The sequence below is a fragment of the Pituophis catenifer genome, unplaced genomic scaffold, assembly GCF_029215685.1.
Source record: "Pituophis catenifer annectens isolate HBS135680 unplaced genomic scaffold, rPitCat1.0.hap2 SCAF_1, whole genome shotgun sequence".
Taxonomy (NCBI): Eukaryota; Metazoa; Chordata; class Lepidosauria; order Squamata; family Colubridae; genus Pituophis; species Pituophis catenifer.
This window is the reverse complement of record NW_027256881.1, coordinates 253,074,608-253,097,318: the sequence shown is the minus strand read 5'-3', so window position 1 is coordinate 253,097,318 and position 22,711 is coordinate 253,074,608. Positions and strand designations below refer to the sequence as shown.

Here is a 22,711-nt window from a genome sequence, read left to right as displayed (position 1 = left end):
TGAACTATGACATGAACTATTAGGGAACATAACTTGTTTGCCCGATAGTTAAACAAGGGCTTTTTCTGGAGAACACAAGACGAAGTAGGCCTGCTTCAGGAACCAGAGATTGTGCAGGCATGTTCAAGATCCAAGCATACTTCAGGACTCAGATTTTGGATAATGTTTTCCAGAAAAGAAAAGAAAAAAGAAATGTTTATTCTTTTACTCAGGAATGAGTAGCAGCAGTAGCCGCAAGATTCAGCTTAATTCTGAACAGTGATTCACAAAGCAGTCTGATTTTTTGAATTTAATCATTCAGTTAAGAACCAAAACTCCCATTGATTATAATAGGAAATTGATGCCATTTATATTTGGCATAATTTAGTTTACAGGTATGGAAGTAATTTATTAGGGATATAATCCTGCCCAAGTATATACAAAGAGCTCCAGATGTTTTGTTAGAGAATTATTTATTGAAGAATAGAACTTCTGATAAACTATTTCTAATTGGATGAAACATATAACAAAAGTGATACAACACCTCTGATGGAATCAGGTTTGCTAGTTTGAAGATTTTAAGTTTAGGGAAACTAATATAAATACAAAAATAACAATTGAGAGTTTCCAAAAAAGATATATTCTCCCTTAGTTTCTATCCTTTTTATAAGAAAAATCTTAAGAAAATTGTCATGAAAATTTCAGAAAGGAAGCTCCTCTCTTAAAACCCCTTCGTTTTGCTTCCTCTGTAATATTTTGGGAAGGTTATATGAAAATAGAAACATAATAGACATATCTCACAGCATCAAAGGTGAATTTGAAAAATGGGGGGGGTGTTATGAAGTAATGATTAAAAAAAAGCAATTTAAGGTTCTTTTTAAGGGAGTTGTTATCAGAGTCACAAAATTTGCAATTGGGTATGTGAATGGATGTACAGCAAACAGTGGAAGAGACTGGCTTGGACATATAGTATGACATTTTCCAAATAAACAGCGAATATTATGCTAACCTAAATCTCTCCAAGACTAACCAATCTGTTTTAATATTCAAGTTTTAGAGAAGAAAAATAACAAATAGCACTGTAGCTGGAGAGCCCGGTACAATATAGAAATTGAAATAACAGAGCTGTCTCTTGCCCTTCCTCATCTTTGCTTTGAAGAAATGCTTTGCATTCTTCTTATATTTCTCCCCAAAAGCTCAGAGTATCATTTTTTATTTTTATTTTTGCAAATAAACTGGCTCTGGATTCCTATGAGTCTCTAAAACATGTATGCACATCAGAAAAGGTCATATCCTTTGGAGGAATATTGCTGATCTGAACCTCTCCTGGATACGTATGAATCAGATTGATTCAATTTAGAATTCAATTGATTTTGAATATATTGCAGTTTTAACCATTAATTGAAACAGAACATAAACATTTGACAAAATGTTAATGAATTTAAATTTCCATAGTTAAATTGATCAAAAGGTGTCTGTATGAAGAAGAAAGCTCAGTTCTGATATAACATGTTACCAGAATATTTTCTCTATTACGTAAGATAGATTTATACTGAAGTGGTCTTTTAAGCCAGATAAGTTTGTCATTTTTAGTTCCCGTCCCACTTCATATATTTTCTTTATTTGTAATAAGTTACATAAAATGTATCTCATATGCTTGAAGCTATTTCAAACAGTGTATAGTTTTTAAACAATGGCCTGTGTTTTAATTTCATGCTTTTCTTTTTATGTTCCTAAAGATGTCAAAGGCAGACTTAACAGACTCTCACAAAAAAATGCTTGTTACCCCAGGCATTCGTGGCAATATTGCGGAATGCAAAATCCCACATACACGAATAGATGATGGAGCAGCTATTCAGGTTAGTAATTCAGTATCCTTGTGAAATGTTGTAACTTTTTAAGTATGATGTTATGATAAAGAGATAATGGTTTAGGATTGAGTAGGTTTGAAAAAAGTTTAAAACCATAGTAGGGAAATATCTAAAGTCATGTACACGCTATTGATTTCTCCAGAAATCATCAGTCTCAAAATTAAACAATATGAAATGGATTTTGGACTAGCTTACATTACCCTATTTAGAGCACAGTTTCAAAATATTTGTGTAGATTACTTCTTTGTGCTCAGAGAAATTATATCAATTTGGCACACAAACGGTCAGATGATTGTGACTAAAAAAATATTCTAGGGATTTTCCCCCCCTCATTGCAGTTATGATTCAAAAGATATGCTACTCTGTTTATCAGAACTGGCTTAAATCAGCATGTTTTATTCAAACACAAGGGTACTAGCTGTGAGTAATTTGGATAATTTATTCAAGATAACAGAGTTGTCTACATGACTTGCTCAAGGAGACAACATTCTCACACAATTTTTAGTTGTGCTGTAACACACACAACCATTTTACACAAAATGAGAGCTTATTATTTATTTATTTATTTTATTTTATTTTAAATTTATATACCGCCCTTCTCCCTGAGGACTCAGGGCGGTGTACAGCCAGAATTAAAAAACATAAAATACAAATATTAAAAAACAATTAAAATATATATAAATTTGGCCCAAAATTAAAATACAAACCAATTAAAACATTTAAAATTTCTTCTTAAGCCAGGCCTTCTTATTGCAGGCATCCCAGGAATATAAATGATTAATTTGGGGACTGCATTTCTGATGCACCATGTTAGCTTTAAGGGAGAATGAAAGATTATAATTTCAAAAACAGGGACAAGAAAAATGATATTGGGTGGAAAAACCCAGGTTTTTTTTTCTTTTTAAAAAAACCCTCTTTCTGAAAACCAGAGAAGGAGGACAATTTTTTGTCAGAGAGCCAGTTTGGTCAGGTAATCAAGGCACCAATGTAGAACTCAGGAATCTGTGACTTCTAGAGTCCTACTTTAGACAAGAAAGCCAGATGGATGATTTTGGACCAGTCCTCTTCTTTCAGCACAATTCACCTCACATGGTTTTTGTTGTGGGGAAAATGGGAGGAAGGAGTATTATGTATATTCACCACCTTGACTTATTTATAAAAATAATAAAGGCAGGATTAAAAAAAAAACTAAAAAGAAAAAAAAACCCTAAAATTGTATGAGTGGCCCTTGAGTTGGGATTCAGAAAGCTGAACAACTGAGTTTTGTAGAAAAAAACCAAACTGATTATGAAGAGAGAACATAACTTGAAGGAGATTTACAGGAAGAAGAGTATTGAGTTTCAGAAAGCTGTTGTGCCGAAGCGTATACCTGGGAAGATAATTTCTGTGAAAGCTTTTAGTTTAGAATGCTCAGTTTTAACTAACTGGTGATGACGGAAAGATTTGTACTCTTTTCAGTTATTATTCAAACTATTCACTTTGAGAATAGTTGAAACCATTTAGGGGTTAATCTGTGTCTCTAAAACACCTGAATCAGAGTGCAAATGAGAGTGGAAACATCTTTGATAATGGAATTTTATTTTCTAGCAACACTGTTGTTTTCACAAAGTTTGATTTTTCTAATTAGTTGCTTTGCATTTTTGTATTTTTACTCCTGTCCCATAATTCTCTTAGCTGGGGCTAAAGGTCAGTCTGCCAAATATTTCTGGATAAAAAAAGGGCAAGTCCAGGGCATTTGTACATGAGGCTAGGAGCAGTGGTGGGATTCAATTTTTTTACTACTGGTTCTATGGGAATGGCTTGGTGGGTGTGGCATGGCTTGGTGGGTGTGGCAGGGGAAAGATACTGTAAAATCTCCATTTCCTTCTGATCAGCTAGGACTCGGGAGGCAGAGAATAGATGAGGGTGGGGCAGTCAGAGGTGGTATATACCGGTTCTCCGAACTACTCAAAATTTCCGCTACCGGTTCTCCAGAACTGGTCAGAACCTGCTGAATACCACCTCTGATTAGGAGTAAAAAAACTTATTTATATCATTTTTTTTAAAAAAATAACCAGGTAACAAAAATGGCATTAGATTTAAAGGAATATAAATTAGAATGCATTACCTTAAGCACCCCAAGCATTAAATTGGAAACAGAGGGAACTTCCTATAGTGAGCATTTTAAAAAATGAGAAATTCTAATTATTTTTCTTTTTTAATTCATTCAATTCTATTGTCCCTTCTATTGCCTTGTATTTTTTTTTCTTAATGCATAAAAAATCATTTACATGTAATTGTGCATATTTATCATCTCCCTCATATACATTTGGTGATTTCTTGGAACTATCTTCTAAGTATCTTTCTTCTGTACTTTGTCCTCTTATTTATTTCTTTACATATTCTCTGTCTGCAGCAAATTTATTCTTTTGGAAGGAAATTAGGACAAGGCAGCTTTGGTGTAGTGATTGAAGTAACACACAAAGAAACAGGATTAAAGTGGGCAATGAAGAAAGTGAACCGTGAAAAGGTTGGTATTTGTAATAGACAAAGAGTTTTTCACCTTCTTGGCAATGATTACCTATTTTAACATTTAATTTGAATAACCATGCTATAATTATGAGCTTCTAAGTTTCCACTGTAGTTGGGAAATATTGATTATTGTGCATTTATTATTTCTTCAACATTTTATGGGAGATATAATAATGTTAATTTATTTTGATTATATTTGTGGGACTGCAGATATGTCAAATGAAATAAAAAGTTTTACAATGCAACCTAGTATATTGTACAAATCAAGGTAGTTCATTTCAGTAAATGCTATGATAAAAGACTGTTTTAAAAAATTTAATAAGTGATATTGGCAATATCAAATATGTAATGATCAAATTATGAAGTATGTATATTTTACTCATATTAAATTAAACCCTTTCAAAGATTGTGCAGGGAATATGAGATTAAATCCTTAAACTTTGAACCAGCAAGTATCACTGAGAAGTGACACCATCTTTAAAAAATGACATGATATGTTATAAAAATGGAGTTGAGGGTTTTCAAAGGAAGAACAAAAATGTGAGCAATTAGCTTTAATGATTTAAAGAATTGTAATGAAAAGTGGCAGTTACAAAGTTAACATATCATAGATACTAACAGTACTAACAAATGTGACTTAGAAAATACTGAAGCAAATATGTTCTTTGCTGTTCTGACAAAAATGAACATGGGAAGAATAAATGGATCTGAATAAAATTTAATTAACTTTAGGGACCTCATTTTGTAAATATAGGTGGGTGTTTTGGACTGGATGATTTAGAGCAGCTTTCAGCATACATATAATTCTAAAAACCAATTACAGACCCTTGGAGAGGCTTCTATAAATATGTAGAAGTTTTATAAATGTAGGAAAAAAACAATAGTTATTTTTGATTGAAGAATTGATTTTGATTTAAAGAATTGATTTCTTTAATTAGAATATTTAAAATACCAATAAGAGCCATTCAGAGAAAAAATGGTTCCTCTCACCTTTTCTACTTGGTATTATTAATAGTGAGTAGGTAGGAAGATTTCATTAATATATAGAGATAAAATACTTCCTGAATTATGTGAGTTCTGATTTAACTCTAGTTTTGTGTGTAAAGGAATGCAATGTACTTAGGAGGAGAAAGCTTTTTGGCATTTTTCATGTGGCAGGCAGCACTGCCTACCAAAGGTGCCTGGCAATGCAGTCCAGAAGTATCAGGGACTAGCTATGAGGTGGGCATCCCCCTATGTGATGAGAAGCAATTGCATCTAAGGATATTGATCCCACCAAATCCTTTCTGTATCCATTACCTGATGAGGAAATGTTGGATAGTTTAGATTCCCATATATGTAAACATTGATGTTCATAAGTCTTCCAATAATGTGAAAGTTATGTTACTTCAAGGAGTGGCTGAGATTTGATTAAAATCTGTTTCTAATCAGATAGTTCCTTAGAAAAACCATGCCTAGGGTGGTCAACACTGATCAAGTGGTATGGGGAACAAGACCAGGCAAAAGAGATTATAGTAGCAGCTCAAGCTAAGGTTATAAGGTGATAATGCCACATTTACACAAAGAAAAAGCAACCTTAAATTTAATTCCACGTAAATGAAACAGTAGAAACAACCTACCCACCTTATTATTTTAGATTTGCCAACTTGCTTGTTCTTGGAAGCTGGAGGGTTATGTGAGGTAAATTTTCGGTGATTTAATATTTGTAAGCTGCCCAGAGTCACTTTTGTAAGATGGGTAGCCATGTAAATCATATACATAAACAAACAAACAAACAAACTCCAAGCATGTGTCTTTATACAGGTAGCTAACAGAACCACACTTTAAAAAAAGTGTAGGGACAGGACAAAAAACATTGTATTTCTAAGGAATACATATGCATATATTATCAGCAAAGTCTGCTATAAATATTTTTGTGTTTGTCTGTTTGCTACAAACAGATAGTGTAAGGAATCAGGGTGGTGACAAAAAAAATCAGTGGTTCTCATGCCAGAGCAAACTGTTATGTCAACAAAGACCAAATAGTCCAAAGCACTATCAAAAGAATGGTAACAATGTCTGTTGACTCAGTACGGCAGGTGGAAAATGCTAGAATTTATATCTTGAAACCTGGATCTATATATAGGCTTTGCCTTTTGGGTACTGCAGTAGGCAAATTTTATCTTGTTTAGTTTTGTCCAGAAGACTGCCAAGGCAGACAATTTCTAAATCAAGGTTCAAATATTTGGTGTGCACGGATTTCCTGCTTTCCCTTCTATGAAGTGTGACAAATGGCCTAGTAACTTTACAAATCAGACTGAGAAAATACTGCAGATCAGGGAACTTCACAAAATATTGTTTGTTTGTTTGACTGATTGATTACGTGCCATCAAGTTACTATTGACTGTGGCCAATCATATTTTCTTCATCACCTAATCCAGTCCTTCAGGTCTTCCAGCCATGCACTCTAACCAGTATAGCTGAGTCTATCCACTTTGCTGCTCATCATCCTCTTCTCTTTCCTTCCATCACATAAAGTGGCAGGAAGTCAGCATTTGGGTGATTTTTTTTTTTTTTGTATTTTGTTACTCCAAACAAACATTAAGTTGCACAGTTGGCTTTGTTGCTTCTTGTTGTGTCTGATAACCTCTATAGCCTCAATCTCAAATTCTTTCTGTAGAAATGTATTTTGGATATGTTTACCTCCTTGAGTTACAAATTACTAAATTAAAATACATTAAAAGAACAAAAAATAATCAAATTTAGTACAGTTTGTAAAAAAAATACTTTTCTTACATTAAGGCTGGGAGTTCTGCTGTAAAGCTTCTTGAACGAGAAGTAAGCATTCTGAAAAGAGTAAACCATGAGCATATAATACATCTTGAAGAAGTGTTTGAGACGCCAAAGGTAAAATTTTATAAAACTTCCAAGGTTCAGTTAATGTCATGTGGAAAACAAGATATAATGATGGCAGTTAGGTATATTATAATTTATTTGCTCCTAAATTCTTTAAAATAGTGTTAACTCTTCCCTAACCACTTTCTTGTGGTTTGGTCAAAGCTTTCTTCTCTATTATTTAATGCTACATATTTTTCTGTCTCTCTCTCTTTCAAATTTGCAGTATTGAGATATCATTTTTTCTGAACAAATCTGAGATAAGCTTGCATATTCTGAAATGTATTTGGGTTTTTTTGCCATTTCAGACTTGATGAATGTCAGATCATTCTTATATTGGTTGGTAGTTAAAAATGGTGAGATGGCAGTTGCAGCTAAGTGACTGAAACCCCATCCCTTTGGGGAAAAAAAAAGCTACTATGACTGTCACCTTGCATTTTGACCCCATAGACTGTGGTGTTTGTTACTTGTTTCCATTGGGATTGTTATATATGCCAGCTTTTCCCTGTCAACTGTTTATGTTTTCATTTATTAAATTGTTACTTACCACAATCTAATCCAATTCTCAATGGCTTACAAATAAAATGAACATAATAATAAATACAGTATAACACCTCCTCCCTGGACATAAAACATACATCATCTATCACAATTCAAATGCCTTCCCAAAGAATTCAGTCTTCAGCTTCTGTTTGGAAAATGATCAGCATTGGGACTAACCTAACCACAAGTGGGAAGCCATTCAAAACACCAGCACTGCCGCCCTAAAATACACCTTCCCCCTTGACTTCCTGAAAATTGGGAGCAATTGGTTGCCTCTTCTGGCACAATTGTGAATTCCAGTGAGAAGATGCATTCCTATAAATAACTTGAAATCAGACCATAAGGGTTAACACCAGTGCTTAAAATTGCACTTGAAAGATAATAGGTAACCAATGTAGGGCCTGAAATATATACTATCACATAATTCCATGCGGGCCCTAAATTTTTCCATCAAGCTCAAGTTTACTGAAGTTTTTAAAGGCAGTCACATGTAGAATGCTTTGCTGTAGTCTGGACAAATGGTGATGCTAGCATGAGCCACTGCAGCTCTCACTATAGATCTTCAGGTACAGTACCTCTGTGTCTAGAGTCATCAGTGGGGCCAAAAGAACACTAATATTCTAAATATTGGGTGAAAGCCCTCACTGATATTGAAGTTTCAGTGTTAAATCTAGAGCCACCAAGAGTTTTGGAATATGCTGAATAATTATTTGGAAAAAATTTATCAATTAAAGTTACTCTATTACTTCTTCAGTTCAATATTCTATGTAAGCTAAGGTGGTGGTACACAGACACTGAGACACAGATATATTCTTTATTAATGTCAGCGGGTGTATCTTATAATGGAGTTATGCGAAGATGGAGAACTTAAAGAGATTCTTCAAAGAAAAGGTCAATTTTCAGAGAATGAGACTCGGCATATAATCCAAAGTCTTGCATCAGCAATTGCTTATCTTCACAAGAAAGGTAAGAATGTTCATTTTGTACTATATTTAATAATTGCAGTTTTCCTCTAGATCTAGAGCTTACCTCTAAATTTTCACTGTACTTTTAGCTGAATATCATTTTTTTACTGTAGTATTTTTAGTATAATAGATAAGTTAATAAGTTTATTCAAAGGCAGTAAGGAAATAGAATATTTCTAATAATCTTTATTTTCTTATCATTTCTTTGGATATAAGTTTTAGTCCAGAAAATGAATGGGATGTGTCTTTTTCAAAATAATCCCTCCATTTCATCACTTCCTGGATTAGAGATTCAAAAAAGACCCACAGTGTAATAAGAACTGTTATTAGAAAGTCAAAAAAAAACATAGAATCTCTTGCATGTGCTTTTGTCTTTCAGCCAGTTCGCTTTAATGTTGTATAAAACATTTAACAAAATTTGACAAAACATCCTTTCCTTCTATAGTGACATTACAAACTGATGCATAAAAACCAGTGAGATTAGCAATGAAGGTGCTATTTCTAGAAATATTTGGATCCAGTTCACAGCATACTTATCAAGTTTGGGCTTTTCATTTTTATCAATGTGAATTTGGGCAAAGGTTAATATGGTTTATGACTCTTTTTAATTGCAGTGATCAATGTGAGCATTTGTGTATAGCTTTCAGTAATCTTCATTAAGAGAATTAAGAAGATAATGTTAGAGAGAAGGGCCTTAAGCAGAAATGATACCTTTCTAAAATTATATCCTGATTTATTCACCTTGGTTTTGAATGGACAGTTGATGAGACAATAATTCTTACTTGATCCATACAAGGAATATTTTATTTTTTAGTATTTTTAGAATAATAGCGCTCATACCTTCCTTGGGTCCTATCACAAAGCTTTCCTCCAACTTCTTGGATTAAAATTATATAGAACTGGAATCTTTTACTTATGGATGCTGGTGAATCATCACAGGAACTCTTTTTCTTACTATGTGATGCAGTACAGAGGATTTGAGCCTCATCTTCAACATTTGGCCACTCATTCATTCTTCCTTTAATCATTAAAATATGTGTGTATGTTATAAAGAAGTTGAAGAGAGTATAGAGAGTTCAAACTGTTTTGGACAGGGTCATGGGGCCCTATTTTATTCCATCAGGATGCTCAGAGAAATAGACACACATGAATATGTGACAGAATACTATTGTGAGATTTGATATAACTAAAAAAAAATCCTAAGCAAATGATAGAAAACAGAAAATGGGTAGTTTGTGGTTCAACTATGAATAGAAGTAAAACAGTAGTAGTGGTGAGAAGGAACTGAATAAGAAATAAGTACTCATCTGAACCTTTTTTAATATTTTGTGTTTCTGAACATAGAAAGCAAACTGAGTATTTTCATTTGAAAATACTAATTTTATACTTTAGTGCTTTTAAAATATTCCTGTGACACATTATATTCTTTAATGTAATAAAATCTAAGCAGGCTTCTCTTTCATTTTATTTGAAGAATAGATCTAAGTTTGACCGAAGTTTGGAACATACAGAAACTGTTCTTTTTTTTATGAAAGAAAGAATACAGTGTCTGCTTGCGTGCATTAATGTAAAATGAAATGCACATAAATTACTCAGTCAAAGGGATTTTAAAATATTTCTGTCAGAATATTTTTCAATGCATTTGATAAATAACACTTTTACTTTTTGTTCTCCATCTTGACAGATATAGTTCATAGAGATTTGAAATTGGAAAACATTTTAGTTAAAAGCAGTGACATTGATGAACAAAATGAAATGAAATTAAACATAAAGGTAAGAAATTGTAATACTTCACTTTATACACTACTTTTTGTTTTGTTTTTTTTCAGATACAGGTATCAAAAGTCACTTTTCCTAGTAAATGCCTATTAGTAGCTTTTAAACTGAAGTGTAATGGTATAATCAAGCCAGAAAATAAGGTTCTGACATTGCAGCAATTGACAAGAATGTGGGAGTCAAGTGCCACTGGTGAAAAACTTCTTATTGAACAAAGAACAGTATAGTTATATGTAAAGAAATGCTTTTAAAAGTATACTTTATTCTTTTTGTTCACTTTTTGGATAGAGTTTTAAACTGTTAGCAAATGTAAGCCTAGAGATCCATGATTAGCATGAATTATGCATATTGGCAAGTTAATTTAAACATTTTAATAATTTTGAAAACTATAGTTTTTACATCCTGACTTTCTACTTTATGGACTTCAGATGAATATTTACTGCCAAAATGCATTAACTGATTCAAGAACTTACACTTATTTATTTATAAAGAAATAATTGGCTTTTAATAAATATAATTACAAAATGCTTACTATTTTTATAGTTGCTTTAAAACGACTAGGAGGATTTAATAAAATGTCTATAATGATACCTAATATTAGGGTACATTTTATGAGAAATAAAGCCACATATTATGACCAAGTGTATTTTATCTCCATGAGTGTTCTGCATGAATCAAGGTTTCTCTTAGGGCTAATTCATGCTTCTCTTCATGCCTTTTGATTCTGCATATCCTCCTGCTTGCATTTCTGTGGAGAAATGTATGATCATTCTTGGGTTTGAGGAGTGGCATGTTTTTCTCCTCTTCCAACACAGTATTGACTCAGTGTTAAGACTGTGTGGCCTTGCTATATTCTTTTGGCATCAGTTTTCCTGGACAGTTCTGATGAAAACGTTTTAGAAGAAACAGTGCTATAGACAAAGCTTCAATGCCTAAAAACAAAATAATGTAACTCAAGTAGTTGAGATTTTCAAAAATATGCGGGCAATGTTAGTTCTTCCATGTTGATTTTTCTTCTATTGTATAGCATTTTGGCATAATCCTATTCTTTTGTGCCAAATAGCTGAATGCAACATGTTGTAGGTACAATTATCCAGCCTCCTTCTCATCAGGATTTATGGTATTTGAGTCCAATGTACCAGAATATTTCCCACAGATGCAAGAATAAGCCCTATGTGCAGGGAAGCAGGGACCACAGACTACTTTAGCCAGGCACTGAGACAGGAAGAGAAAAAAAGGAAAAGGTAGTAAATTGGACAAACCTACTTCCCTCTTCTCCTTTCTGCCTTGGCCGACATAATAGCTCTTTCAAAGGAGATGGTACCGAGCGATGGATTGACGGGTTTTTTTTTTTTTTTTGCCATATAATATCCCTGGAAAGAAAATGGAAAACTGTTCCCTGTAAAGTTGAGGACATGATTTGCAGTAATAAAAGAAACCATTCCCTTGCTAGATTGCTCTAGTTTCCATTAAGTAATGATCTCTGATGACTTCATGGATGTCCTTGTTATTTTCTTGACAACAGTACAGATTTTGTTATCATTTCTTTTTTCCAGTATATTTTTTGACCTCCCAGTCTCTCCTATAGATGAGATTTTCTGGTGATCTCTCATCCAAGAACTCACTAGGTTTGCCTTTCCTTAGCTTTTTTGAGATCAGCTAGATGGAATGGATTAATACTTATATACTGCAGACGCCATGATTGACAGGAACACGACTGACACATGATTGACACTGTTTATCTCATTCTGTCCTTTATGTCTGAAATCAAACATACAGAAAATGGACAGTACTTTGGCAGCCCTCTCAAAGCAGTCTGTGAAATATAGGCTGTAAGGATCCTTGGGTACTTGGATTCCCTGAAGGAAAATATTCTCCAGCCGCCTTTCCTTTTCCTTCTTGCTTATTTGTTTATAGAATGTGTACAAATAAAATGTATTAAATTCCCCTAAATTGAAACATCCATTTGGTCTCTAAATGTCTTTATTTCTATATTAGCTTCTACTCAATATTAGTATCTTCTCCATACTGCATTTGGATTCTTAAACATCACGTAATTATAACTATGTGCCTTTTAAATGTGTTAATATAAGTCTTGTAGCAGCATTTGAAATTTTTCTGGCTGTTTCTCTTGAATACCCTCCTTGCTTTTATGTATGCACAAATGCTAATGCAATTTCCAAACAAATTGGGAATATTTATGGAAACCTTGGTGCAGTGTTTCTGCTTAATGTGAATTGTTATAGGAAATAATTTGAGTTTTTTTAAAAAAATCTCTCACAAAGTGGTTTTGCTTTGAATATTGAAATTTTAAGAATAATAAAAAGTTACATCTATGCATGTAAGAAAGAAAACAATTATGTTTCTTATAGGTAACTGATTTTGGTTTAGCTGTTCAAAAGATGGGAGGAAGTGAAAGCATGTTCCAGTCTACCTGTGGTACTCCTATTTATATGGGTAAGTCCAGTACTTTATATAATATTTTCCATTAAATTTGAACTGATTAAAATAGTATTATAATGAATTAAAGTTTTGTAACTATCAATTAATATGTAGGAATATGTTGGATGCTATTAATTTATATATGTACAATCATTGTTATGCTCATGGCTTACAGATACATTATTATGATATAAGTTTGAAGCTATGAAATTGTTGTTAGTTATAAGGATATTTTATCAATAGAGAGTTTCTTCAAACAGGACTGAGTAAGCTTTTTAGAATGGAAATAATGATCTTAATAGGGACGGCTGAGAACAGATGTTTGTTTCAGTGGTAGAATTCAGTTTTTTCCCCTATTGGTTCTGTGAGCATGGCTTGGTGGTGGTGGGTCATGTGACTGAGTGGGCTTAGCCAACTTGATGTCACGGCAACCCACCAAGCCACGCTCACAGAACTGACAGAAAAGTTCGGCCGGCCAAGTCTTCTAGCATTCAACCTGGCTGCTTCTTGCCTCCTTCTCATGTTTGCTCTGTGTATATGAGCCCGAGAAGGAGGAGAGAAGCAGCCATGTTGAATGCTGCAGCAGAGAGAAGCCAAACTTTTTTCCCTCCCTTCACAGCAGAGCTGCTCAGAAGGCTGTCGCTGGCCGCAGTCTGTCTCTTTATGGTCCCCCCTCCCTCCCGGGATCATACCTTAAAGACTGCAGCCAGCGGCTGCTTTCTGACCAGCTCCACTGCGACGCCATCCCTCTGGCTGCTGCCGTTCTCTTGGTCAGGTCTGGCAGGCAATGGGGTGTGCATGCGCAGCTGGTGCACGCGCACACCATTGCCTGCTGGTAATGCCAACCATTGCCCACTCGCAGCTGGACCCAACCAGGAGAGCGGCAGCAGCCGGAGGGATGGCGTTGCAATGGAGCTGCTCAGAAGGCAGCCAAAAATGACCGCCAGTGGCTGGAGGCTTCTCGGTGCGAAAGGCGAGCAAGCCTCGCCATGTCCCCCGCACCAAGGCATGAAGGTAGGTGAGCGAGGCGGGCAGCGAGTAGGTGGTGGGGAATGGCACATTCCCCGACCCAGCCAAGGCAGGCAAGCAGGCGACAACTTCAGGGCAAGGCCGGAGCCGGAGAATGGCGCATTCCCCGACCTGGCCGAGGTGGGCAGCGAGCAGGTGGCGGCTCCAGGCCCTCGGGGAATGGCACATCCCTGGCCCCTGGCCCCCGACCCAAAGTGAAGGGCGAGTGGGCGGCATGTATTGTTTACCTTTGGTGAGCTGAGCAGAGCTGGCGAGGCGATTAGCTGGGGCACGTGATGAAGGCAACATATATAGGGCAGGTGGTTAGGTGGACAGGGCGAGCAGCGATCGGCTGGAAGGGGCGAGCAGCGACCGGGCGGGCCTGGGCAGGGCCAGTCAGAGGTGATATTTACCGGTTCGGCGAGCCAATTCAAATCTTTGCTACCGGATCGCCCGAATACCACCCCTGGTTTGCTTCCAATATTAACATTCAGAAGCATTCCTGTTACAGAGGGCTTTCCTATTCTTTCCCCCACTTCTTCTGCATCCTTGGGAGACTTGGAATCAGAAGAATTGAGAAATGGCATGGGAAAGAATGAAGTGGCTAACCATTGGTAGAGGCTGCTTGTATGAATAGTGTCTCAATTAATGTAAGCAGATTTTGCATGATAGTAGGCAAGACCACATTATCACAACATGGATCTATCTGTGCTTTTTTTTTTGTTGGAGATAGAGGAGAGCAGGACTTTGTAATGAGAGAAGCAAAATGTTTTACTGCATCAGTGGATTTTTACTTGCACAGACATTTGTATTTCATTTTCATAAATCTGCTTGCAATGTTTGATTCAGTTCAATGGGATTGTTAATTGCTAACATTGTTCCATATTGGTGTGAGTGAGCATAATCTTGAGTTCTTAGAATATTGCTCACAAGTACAATACAAGGGTTGAAGTTCAATTTAAAGGATGAGCTGACTAATTCTATTCAATTTTATTAGGATATTTGTAAAGACGAGCACCTCATCTATTGAAGCTCAGCCCTGTTATTTCATACAGTGGTGGCCATGCAGCTCCCTGTTTCACTTGACTTAAAAAAAAAACCTAATAGGAAATCTGTAGAAGAACCTATAGTTCCTACAACATTTCTACTTGGATTACAGAAAGCATATTTGATGACCATTTTCATTTTGGAAAATTCCTTCTAAAACTAGTCATGTCCACCATAGCTTCCTTTTTGTGTGGAGGCCCATTATATAGTCTCAACATCCCCAATGAGCTCTCAACACAAATAGGTTACTAACTCCTGCTCTGACACTTTTACTTCTCACTGCATAGGATCTGCCCTTATATACTAGGAAAGAAGTCTTTCTGACTTTAAAACAAATATATGAATCTATGCATTTGTTTTTCAAATGTAAATGTATTAGTGGTTTTGTAAAGGATTTGAAGTCAAGATTTTAGGAACAGTGTTCACAATTTACAAATTGGAAGAACACAAGCAACAAAATTAGGAATTATGATAATTGTGACTAACTAAACATTCAAAATGAGGTTATATAAGCATGAATTGTTTAAGGCCCTACATTATTAATATCAACATCTGCTATTTTTTAAGGGGTGAGCAAAGTATAACTCATCCATACTGCTTTCTTTTAAGTAATTAAAAGTATCTGTATTTTTTCTTTGTTGGCAGCTCCAGAAGTGATAAGTGCACATGACTATAGCCAACAGTGTGATGTCTGGAGCATAGGTGTCATTATGTATATGCTGTAAGTAGTTTATATATAATAAAAATATCATTCCTAAAGAAAACAATATTTGTCAATTATTGCTTAATTAGTATTTTTCATTGGTTAAATTGTCTCTACTGAATCCTTTCCAGCAGAAATGATTAACCTCAACTCTTAATATACTCAAGTAAGTATTAATTGGTTATAGCTGAGAATATGTACTCTGTTTCTCTCTCTCTGTGTCTCTATGAGCATACAGTTTTTTATTTCTGTGCTGTGCTGGTTACATTTGACAAAATGAAGTTAATTGCTAGAAATGTTACCTTTGAAAGCCTTTGTTTTAAGTGGATACTCACTATAATACACACATTTTTATTCAACCAATTTCAATGGGTTCACATGAAGCATGACCTACATCTGTCTCTCAGATGTAGGTCATGCTTCATGTGAACCCATTGAAATTGGTTGTGATTAATTTAAATTCCATTGATTATAATAGATCTCCCTTTAGTATGACCAAATCTGGACCCAAGTTACTATCTCTAATACTTATAGGCAGTTGTACTTTGTAGATCTTGGGTTTCTGTTTTATTCAGTTATTTATAAATAAGACTAATATTTTAATTGAATAAAGAAAATCAGAAATATTTATATGATATACTTGAACAGTAAAAAATGAAGTCCTTACATTTTATAATCGAATTTGAATTATACAAATACGTCTAAATTGTAACAAGGAACTCTCTTTGATGGAGAAAAATAATGGGACATAACTGTTCTTTTCCTTTGTTGAATTTCATTAGGCTGACCTTCTTTGAAACATCAATATTGGCAACTGAGAAGAGATCAGTCAAGTAGAAAGAATAAACTTCTTCCCAATAAAGTTGATACTTCCCAAATAATTATTCTTCCAATTTATCCAATATAGTTCTTATGCATAGCACACAGATTTTACTGAAGTTTTACTGCTTTTTTTAAAAAAAAATTGTAGATCATGCTGTGTTCTGAAACTTTTTAATACTGAGACAGTACCAATTTTATGATCACAGTTTATTGTATTAATGTTACCATGCCATTTTTGCACAATATAGCATAGCTGAATGTATTATACATTGGTTTGGGGTAATTTGAATGGACAGTAAGAATTCCATGCTGCTTCTGCAATCTGTACAATTCACAGACCTTGTAAAACAAAGAGCACCGAATTGTTCCAATTTTAGTCACAGTTCAGGCTTCATAACATTATACTTTAATTAACACATAAATATTTTAAGTTGGCCTTGTAGAATCACAATAATATTACAACAATGTTACTTTATATTGCCCCTAAATGACACTTAAAAATCAAACTTGGTAACAATTAATAGAATATACATTCCTTTTATTCTATTTAGAAGATATAATGAGAGATGCATGAAATATTCTTTAATTTTCATAGACAGCTCACTCTATCATTGCTAGATGGTTTTTTAGCTATCCTTGTTAAGTGAATGTTTTATGTTGCCATTACTAACTGATGTGCCTAGTAGTTTTTAACGGATCTGTATTAATGTATTAGCTCTGAACCAATTGTATTAATAGAGATGGCATACCTTCTCTTAACAAGCATATCTGTTATACTAAGCTTGACCTCGTTATCCATAGAAAAACTAATCCTTCAAATACAACATTCATTTTACAATGAAATGTTGAGTTTCATGGATACTTTTGTGTAGTAGCATAGGGTCTCTATGGTGTATTTTATTGTAATGTTGCTGCAGTTTATGGTCATCTCTATTTTAACACCGACTAGTAAAACAAGAGACAATTATCTTTTTTATTGAGTTCCTAGTGGGCTGAGTTTGGCATGCCCTCATGGATCACAAGTTTTACAGGGATAAATTAGCAATATCTCTGGTCAGTATTTTTTTCACAGGATTCTGAAAAACAACTATACTTGCAAATAGGAACACATTAGGGAATACTGAAATACATCTATTTTGTATTAGTTTTTGGTAATGCTTTTCAAAATGTTTTCTTGTTCATTTACATTTTAAATTCTAATCTCAGTTACCTGTGTTGGTACTACAGCAGTATTATTATGAAGTTAAATTGGATTGACTTCATAATGTAATAATAATTTTACCATATACTGTAATCCCCATTTGACTGGGATCCTTATGTGGCTGATTGATTGAGAAATGTTGCTTTCTCTCTGAGTCTGTCATTTAATTTTAGTGACAATAATGCCAGTAAAAACAGGTTAGATAACCAGTAGTATGACATCACACTTTACAAAAGCATGATCTCCAACTGGTGGATCATTCATGTAACTGATCCAGAGAAGCAAAAGAAGCCATAACCTACATTAATACAAATATAAGAAACTAGTAGTTCTGAACACATTAATTAAAAATCCTAACATTTTTTTTGGTGGAAATATTTTAAATTCCCATTTCCTGATGTTCTAAATTTGAATGAGCAGTTTAAATCCCTGTATCCACATATAGAATGGGGGAAATTTGGTAAGTATCCATTTTGTCAGCCCTCAAGACTGTTTTCCTTTCTGTCTTTCCAGATTGTGCTTATATTTTTCATAATGGCTGGTTCATACTTCTTCAAGGCTACTTCTGTGCTCTGTTCATATTTCTTCAAGGCTACATTCATTGGTTATGAATTCTATTTAAGCTGGAGTTGAATCACTGCAAAAAGGGATATTTGGCCAAGCTGTAATACAATATAATAATTTCCTCTGTGTTTGACAGTTAAGAATTTGGAATAGGTACTTGATGCTTCTCTGCCCATCTTATCCCTCATTCTTCCTTTCATATTTACTGTTCAACTGAATAAAAAGTGCTGCCCTAAACTGAAAAAATACAATATACACATGAAGATATTGGTAGTGAACTAGAGATATATTTCAATAACTGAAACATTTTTTTTCTCTTATCTTTCCAGATTATCTGGCGAATCGCCTTTTATGGCAAGTTCAGAAGAAAAACTTTTTGAAGTTATAAAAAAAGGAGAACTTCATTTTAAACAGTCAGTGTGGCAATCAGTCAATATAGCTGGTAGGTAGATAAGTGTATGACTAAAACCCCATTGATAAATAAAATAAAAGCATCGTCAAATGACCTTTTGACCTTTTAAAGCACTAACATGATCCTCATTGACATATAAAGAAATTTCACAAAACGATTACTGAATAGTACTCTGCTAAGTTAACACACATGAATACAATGGGGAGCCGTATCTTTTACCATGAAATTAGGTTCATGGATGTCTTTTTTTTATAGCTAAAAATATACTGTGCCTGCTTCTGAAAGTAGATCCTGCCCACAGAATCACTGCAAATGAACTGCTTGACTGCCAGTGGATCACAGTAAGCTTTATTTCATTTTCCATTTAAACATTTCTAATTCTTTTGTTTGCAAAATTAATTTTTCCAATTAAGGTCAGTTGAACATTTACTTCCCTACATGCTATATATCTATAAGTTTAGCACATTCTAATTAGGAAAGTTTAAAGGGAAATCCAGATGTTCTTAATGGTCCAGATAATTTCATACTGTACAGATAGTTAATAATGAAAAATCATCCTACTGTAAAAATTAGTCCCTTGATTCTAAGTGGCAGGAAGTGCTTTTAGAAACCAAGCCCTGTGACATAATCAGAAAAATGTATTTACCTACTTCAAAAAGTTATGGTAACACATCTTCATTTCATATAGCTAGATGTATCATAAATAACCTAATGTAATACAACAGAAATTATCAGTTAAGGGCTCATTGTACAGGAGTCTTCCTCAAAACAATTGTCTAAAAATGTCTGCCTCCACATATAATCAAAAAAACCTCATTTTTCTATCAATTATCTACAAATTATATATGCATTTTTTCAATATATTAAGTTTAGAAACTGCAGAGAGTTCCTAATAGTTATATAAATATTTATTTCCATAATATTCATGGAAATGAATATAATTTCTTGTATATCTTTATTCTCCCCAAATATATACAATTCTATTTTTTTCCAGTCTTTTAGAACTTATACAATGATGGAGATAAGTTTGACACTGAAACTGAGATCCAAACTCTAAAATCTTCTGCCAGCTGCCTTGCGCTGCTCAAGCAGAAAGGGGAGGGGGCATTGTGGAGAGACTATAGAAAGTTGTGGAGCCACAAGAACAACAGCCCTCCCATTATTCATACTTGCCAATAACATTAGGGAAAAGTGTGGCAATCCTGGAATTGATCAATTTTCTACTCCATTGCAAACAATGAGAGGAAAATTAAAAATTAAAAAACTTGCAAAGAGAGGAAAATGCCAACTGTCCTGCTGACTTAAGCCCAGTTGAGTTTTGAATAAGAAATTCTACTTTTGGCTCTTGTATCCATTAGTGTCGCTGAAAAATGAAATCACAGTAATAAAATCATATGAAGAACAATCCTATAAAAAATCATATACAGCATAACTAGGTTTAATTTTAATACTTCTTCTAAGTTAAAATTTATTTATTATATATTTATGCTACACAATTACTAAGATTTGTGCGTCTTTCATAAGCAAAAGTTAAAACTATAAAATACATGAAAATAGCAGAGCAATATAAAAGGTAGAAGGAATGTGAATAGTACCAGAATAGACCTAGAATGGAATAGAATGAGTTGAACTATGCAGTTCTTGGTGCTCTCTGAGCTTGGTTGTTTGCTTGCAGATTTTTCTTGACCAACTGAGTAATATCATCAGTGCCCTGTTTATGTTAGTCACTGATGATGTTACCTAGTTGGGTGAGGAAACGTCTGCAAACAAACAACCAAGCTCGGAGTGTACTTAGATCTCCACAGAATAGATTTAATGAAAGCCAAGAGCCCAGCATAGCAGCAGAGCAAATTCTTTTAATACATGAAGAGCAAAATACTTGGAATTACCAAAAGATGTGGATCTGATGTTAAAATGATTGTGGTGTGGATGCCAGTCTTATGGAAATTTTATATTTTATATTTTATATTTCTATCAGTTAATTTCTATCAGATTTATGGTGGGTGAGGATAATCAGGAGGGTTGAAAATTTATTGGAGTAATGTGAACAAGCAGGGGAAATGAAAAGAAGCCTTTCTTCTTAAATTACAGTAACAAATAATGTAACAAAATTTAAAATCTCCATAGCTAACTTTACATTCTTGGGAGGAGCATCCAGAGAAAGATCTCAAAATAAAAACTGACAGCCTAAGTACATATTGATCCTAAGCCATTTAAGGTTTTAAAGATTAATATCAGCACTTTAAATGGGGTGTGGAAATGGAGAAGAAATCAGTGCAAATTATGAATATTGTTATAGATGTTTCAGTTTATTTATCTTGCAGCATAGAAAGACTAAAATATCAAATGAGAGTTTGCTATCCTAACATTATCAGAAGAAAAATTGTTGAAATATTAGTTGTGGACATAATGTTTACAAAATTGTAATAGTAGCTACTGTAGATACATTCCAGAATGACTGCATCTTTAGAATTTTCTATTTCTCTGTCTCAATGATTAATGAACAAAAGCCTTTGAAGAAAATAAGGTAAATAATTGGCATGTGCTTGTGAACTTCATTAAGCATAATCTTATTATATATATCTTCTAAAAGTATAATTTACTATGTTTTGTATCAAGTACCGGTAGTTGATTTGTATTTGATGTTGATTTTCTTGACATCAAACATGGCTGAGTGCTACATTTTTATTTTCAATAACATGGCTTCTCCTTTCACAATTATTAAGCACTGGGTATGCTTTTTCTAGTTTTGTCTATTCTGGTTATTATAAATTGTTTTAATCCATTATAAGCTCATCAGTTTTGCAATGTCTTGTTTATGGGCATATATTTAACTTTTTTCAGTAGCCAGTAAGTGCTATTAGAGCCTCTTTTTCTATTACTGTAGATCTTTGTTATTATTTTCTTAATTTGTGAAGAGTTCCTTCAGCAAATCTTTATGGTATGGTATGGGATGTATTGCCATTCAGAGGCAAGTGTTTGAAGATCATAAAGTGGAAAATGTCTTTCTGACGTAAGCTGAGTGCCACATCATGGCGGGGCGTATTGTTCCAGTCTATGATTTGAATCTTACTGACATGCCCTTCCTTAAAATCTGGATGAAAAGAACTTGAAGGAAAGACAAAAGAAAATGAACAATCTAAAAGCAGCCAATTAGTAATCCTCCACTTTCCCCACAATTAGCACCAGATGCTAGCAAAATTAAAAGCAACAGGTGTTCAAATGAAGCAATATAGCAATTAACTTAAGTGGTTCCACTTTCTTAAAAACTGTCAGAATACAACCATCCTATTTCATGTACTATTTCAGTATTTGTAGCTCTTTAAAAAATAGGCTTGTTTCCCCTGGCTACAACTCAGCCTCTTATTTGGTAGGTGTGATTTGGTGCACTTAATTACCTGAATGTGCTTGCAAATAAGGTAGTTATTTTGTTGTCTGTAACATCAGTTTGTCTTCTGTTAATTACAGATGAAAATTTGCATCTGCCGAATTGGGAGTTCATATCTGAAAATCATTCTATAAATTCAGAAGTACTAGGCCATAAATTATTTAAATACATATAGAATTTTCTTTGTGCATGTCTCTATTATTCCAGTCCTCATGTCTGGTGGTTAAGGTACCAGGCTAGAAGCCAGGTGTCTGTGAGTTTTAGTCCTGCCAGATTGGAGACTTTGAGATGGCTGAGATATTTTCGCAGCCCAAATCACCTCATGGCTGTTGTTGTGGGGAAAATAGGAGGAAGGAGTACTGTGTGTTTTCACAATCTTGAGGTGATTATTAAAATAATAAAGGCAGTATTAAAATGCAGTATTAAAATTAAATCAGAATAAAAAACTTTATACACATGCATGTGAACACACATCTAGTAGTAGTACTAGGTAGGCATATTGTGTCTCGAGACCACCATAGAATGATAGTTTTGTCTCAATACTTCTGTTACAATATTAATCCAAACTGAGGACAGGAAGCTGTACCTTGGTTCTAAATGGCTGT

General features: G+C 34.2%; 1 protein-coding gene across 1 annotated transcript in view; it reads left to right on the top strand.

Annotated features, from left to right (window-relative positions):
* STK33 (serine/threonine kinase 33) overlaps positions 1–22,711 on the top strand; it is a 31,979-nt gene that overhangs the window by 6,716 nt on the left and 2,552 nt on the right. Inside the window, exons 2-10 of the mRNA XM_070957463.1 lie at positions 1,719–1,838; positions 4,246–4,359; positions 7,143–7,247; positions 8,606–8,744; positions 10,428–10,516; positions 12,892–12,976; positions 15,662–15,737; positions 18,636–18,748; positions 18,974–19,059. Of these exons, the coding sequence (XP_070813564.1) occupies positions 1,719–1,838; positions 4,246–4,359; positions 7,143–7,247; positions 8,606–8,744; positions 10,428–10,516; positions 12,892–12,976; positions 15,662–15,737; positions 18,636–18,748; positions 18,974–19,059 (927 nt within the window). The remainder of the gene's footprint in view (positions 1–1,718; positions 1,839–4,245; positions 4,360–7,142; positions 7,248–8,605; positions 8,745–10,427; positions 10,517–12,891; positions 12,977–15,661; positions 15,738–18,635; positions 18,749–18,973; positions 19,060–22,711) is intronic.